This window comes from Apaloderma vittatum, unplaced genomic scaffold (assembly GCF_000703405.1).
Source record: "Apaloderma vittatum isolate BGI_N311 unplaced genomic scaffold, ASM70340v1 scaffold25426, whole genome shotgun sequence".
NCBI classification, from domain to species: Eukaryota; Metazoa; Chordata; class Aves; order Trogoniformes; family Trogonidae; genus Apaloderma; species Apaloderma vittatum.
The window spans coordinates 427-4,768 of NW_009721631.1; the positions used below are offsets into that span (position 1 = coordinate 427).

Sequence of the window (4,342 nt, forward strand, 5' to 3'; positions counted from 1 at the left end):
GGGGGAAAAACAAAGAGAAAAGAAAAGCAAACGAGACAGTGACTTTAATTCCAGGCATGAAGCTCCTGTACTGCAAGCGCCTTGTGCGGCACCGCAAAAAATGAATAATTAAAAAAATAACAATAACGTTATGAAAAGTAAAACTGGTAAAATTCAAAAAATAAATAAGGATGCATAAAAATTAAGAGAGCAGCACCGGTCTTTGCACCAGCACGTCCCCCCGTCTGCAGCCACGTCACGCACATTTGAGTTCTGAGCGCCCCGGGTGTAACCACCGCCTCATTCACAAAACACGGCGGCAAAAACCCCCCTCCTGGGGCACGGGGAGCATGTGAACGTACAGCACAAAGAGAAAGGAAACGACAACCAAAGGATTATTTCCTTTCCAGCTTTTTTTTGACAGCGGAAGAGCAGCCTGGAGGTGTCGTCCCCCCCCCGCCATACCACCCTGCAGCAAGCCCATATTTAACACAGTAAAATCATGCCTGTGCATGCCCCGGAGAGAGAAATCGCGCTGTTTACACCAATACGCAAACCATCCTCCCTGCCACTGGGTGGAACACGGGCGGTCCTGTTGCCACCGAGCATCCTCCAGCTGGGTACCCGGTGTCGAGCACACCTCCTGCATCCCAGCGGTATCCCTGGGGCATCCCTGCATCCCCAGGGGCATCCCTGCATCCCCAGGAGCATCCCTGGGAGCATCCCTGCATCCTTGGGAGCATCAGGTCCCCACAAAAGTGGGATTCACTGGCACAAGGCTTAAAGAAGATTGCAAAATAAATGCCAAAAAAAGTTAATGAAGAGGTATACACAAAAAAAAAAAAAGAAAAAATAAGTAATTTATGGAGTTGAAATGAGAAGTTTCCACTTCTGCAGGCAGCAAAGCTCAGGGCACGTGATAGCAACCAAGCAATGCACCCTTTGCCAGCAAAAGCCTCATAGTCACATAGCCCATCTCTGTGGCTGGAGGGTCCTGCAGCCATCTCTGCTCACTTCCTCGTGGCCAAAAGGAGATGAATGGATGGCAAGTCGTCCCGTTCCCCGTTCCTCCACCCAAGAGATCCCCGGGGGCCGGAGAGGGTAGAGATGTGACGCGCAAGATGCACTGATGGGGAACGTGATGGGGAACGACCTGTCCGACAGCTCCGACCTGCCCGGCAAGTGCCTTTTTGGCAGGGCTCTTAGTTCCCCATTTCTAACCTCCAACTTAAAGGGCAAAGCCCAGCGAGCAACAGAGCCAGGCGAGGTATCCTACCTACCCACCCTGACCCAACCACCCTCCCTCTGGAGCAGCCTCACAGCCTCGCAGAAGGAAAAGATGCCTTTTCCCACGCGGTGACAGCCGGTAATTCTCCAGCAATTGCTTAAATGCTCTAAAACCTCCTCTTGGTGAGCAAGAATTCGTCAAATGCTAATTCAGCCAGGGACAAAGTGTTTCTAAGGTCATGCATGACGGCCTCTGCTTGTGTCATTGAGCAAGCAGGACGTGGTCCTCCGTGTTTCGGTTCTCTCCCTCCGGGGCAACGGGTTGGAAGCTCAGCTGTGGCGCTGCAAACCACCTCATGGATTCGGGATAAAACGCAGCATCTCGCCAGGTCACGAAAGCCAAAACATTTGGGAAGAAAACGGAACCAACGGAGAAGTGTCTGGCGAGGCAATGTCCAAAGAGCTGGACCATGGCAGGCTGCCATGCGTTTAGGGGGAGCCCACTGGCACCCACTGTGTGGATCCCAGGAGAAAGGAAGGGAAACACCCTGCAGGAGCAACTCACGAGCCGTGGAGGACGGATAAAGATCCGGGTGAGTCGGCATTTCATCACTGTATGTGCTTCTGAGTCCTCTTCCCAGGGATGAGCGCAAGGGCGAGGTGATGGAGCAGGACCCACACACACCGACACACAGCCCTCAGCAATGCTTGGCAGGTGAGTTACTGGCTTAATGTCACAGAATCACAGAATGTTCGGGGTTGGAAGGGACCTCGAAAGATCATCTAGTCCAACCCCTGCCAGAGCAGGATGCCCTAGGGCAGCCACACAGGAACATATCCAGGTGGGTTTTGAAAGTCTCCCGAGGAGACTCCACACCCTCTCTCGGCAGCCTGTGCCAGTGCTCCATCACCCTCACGGGGAGGAAGTTTCTCCTTATGTTGAGGTGGAACTTCCTATGTTCTAACTTAAACCCATTATTTCTTGTTCTATTGCTGGGCTCCACTGAGAAGAGATTGTCTCCTTCCTCTTGACACCCACCCCTCAGATACTTCTCTACGGTAATAAGGTCCCCTCTCAGCCATCTCCTTTCAAGTCTAAAGGGCCTCAGTTTACCTCAGTCTCTCTTCACAGAAGAGATGTTCAAGTCCCTTGATCACCCTCGTAGCTCTCCGTTGGACTCTCTCCAGTAGGTCCCTGTCTCTCTTGACCTGGGGAGCCCAAAACTGGACACAGTATTCCAGGTGTGGTCTCACCAGGGCAGAGCAGAGGCGGAGGAGAACCTCCCTAGACCTAGAGCGTTGCTCTTCTGAAAGCTCCTCTTGCTTCATCTCTCTGGGTTGGTTTGGGGGATGGTTGGGGGGTGTTTTTGGGGTTATTTTTTGTTGATTTTTTTTTGCATCAGTGCCGCCTATTTTGGTTGCAACACTCGGAGGTGAGAGAGTTCACTACCTGATAAATACACCCTGTTTCAAAACAGCTCTGGCAGACTCTTTGTAAGGAAAAGAAGTAATCAGATCAAGACCCATCCACGTTCTTTTCATTTGCAAACTAAGCTTCCACAGCACCATTCTCGGCAGGCACAGAAAGCCGCTGGTCCCTGCCTAGTTCCCTATTTATATACATAATTTTTATATTTATAAACATAAAGTGCCTATCAGCATACTGATAAACCAGGCACTGCCAAGGTCCTGCTTCCAGAGCAGCTCTTCCCAAGGCCACCTCCGAAACACCTGACCTATCCCTGCCTCTTAACTTGCACAAGTTTCTTCCTCAGTGCTGTCAGGTCCAGTCCTGACCCAGCAATACGCTTTTACCAAAAGATCCTGCAAACTTCGTACCCAAAAGCCTCGAGGTCCAGTCGAAAGGTTATTTTTAATTGATTTAACGCCATGGCAGCCAGCGACTCACCGGCGTCTAGGCGAACGCAACCACCCGCGCATCCTTCTCTACGTCTGAGTGAACGAAACGCTCACCGCAAAACTAGTTTCCAGAGATGATTATACCTTTCCCTTTTACAGACCGTGCGTAAAGAAATGGAAAGTAAAAAAAAAAAAAAAAAAAAAAGAAAGAAAGAAGAAGAAAGTTACCCTTCTTGGACAATAGGAGGCATTGAACTCGTCCCCGATGCGCCGCAGCTCCTGTGCAATCCAGATTTCGGGCTGGATGTCTTCTGCTAGTGAGTGGGACTGCCACCGGGAAGCTGCAGGGAACAAAACCGGAGCGTCTGAAGCAGATGAACAACAGAAAAAATAAACACTCTCTTAAACTTGGCAAGACTGACTACTACTCCTTACTTTTTCTCTTATTAATTTTTTTTATGCTGCCAGGGCCTGCACGTGGTATGTGGCAAAAATGGGATCCATTGCATAAGACATGCAAGGGGCAGGACAGGATTTTATTCCTTATTAATTTTATATTATTATTACTAGGGGTTTATTAATTTTTTTTTATTATAAGCTTCCCTTAGGAGCACCTCCTCTGGCATACCCAAGCTTCCTCTTGAGTAGGAAGATGCCACTTCAATTTCTTTCTCTGCCCAAACTTTCTCTTTCCAAAACTCCTTCTCTAACCTGAGAAAACCTCTGCCTGGAGAGTTTCTTCCCGAGACGGTTCCAAGAAAAGATAAACGCTTGGTTTTGCTGAGCCATGGCTGGACGCAGTACGCCAAGGAGAGGGAAGGGTGCTCCCCTCTCTGGTGTCACCTCAGCAGAAAATAAACCCGACGTGGATTTTATAAGATTAAAAAATATATATATACTGTGCTACACGTGACTATTTCAGTGTCTATTTTAAGAAGTTACAAAGTCACTGTACGATCCCCTAAATAGCTGGGGGGAGAAAGGAGAAACCTGTGACCCAGGCAGGGCACCCATTTCCCCCTCTCCCACAAACGTAACTGAAGGATCCAAGAAAGAATCACAGCCTTAAGGAAAAAAAAAACACACAAAAACCCCCAACCTCAAACAACCAAAAAAACCCCAAACCAAAACACTGCAAAAAACAAAACAGAGCGTTTTGGCACGACAGCTTTGAAGGATTCACAAGGGAATCGAAATAGCTTCCAATCTCAAAATATTCAAAGGATTAAGTGGGGCAGTAAAAAAAAAAAAAAAAAAAGAGAAAAGAAAAATTAAA

General features: G+C 48.6%; 1 protein-coding gene across 1 annotated transcript in view; it reads right to left on the reverse strand.

The window, feature by feature from the left end:
• Positions 1–3,407, reverse strand: part of BCL2L11 (BCL2-like 11 (apoptosis facilitator)) — a gene marked incomplete at both ends in the record, with an annotated part of 3,552 nt that extends 145 nt beyond the window's left edge. Inside the window, one exon of the mRNA XM_009871478.1 lies at positions 3,295–3,407. Within this exon, the coding sequence (XP_009869780.1) occupies positions 3,295–3,407 (113 nt within the window). The remainder of the gene's footprint in view (positions 1–3,294) is intronic.
• Positions 3,408–4,342: the final 935 nt, after the last annotated feature.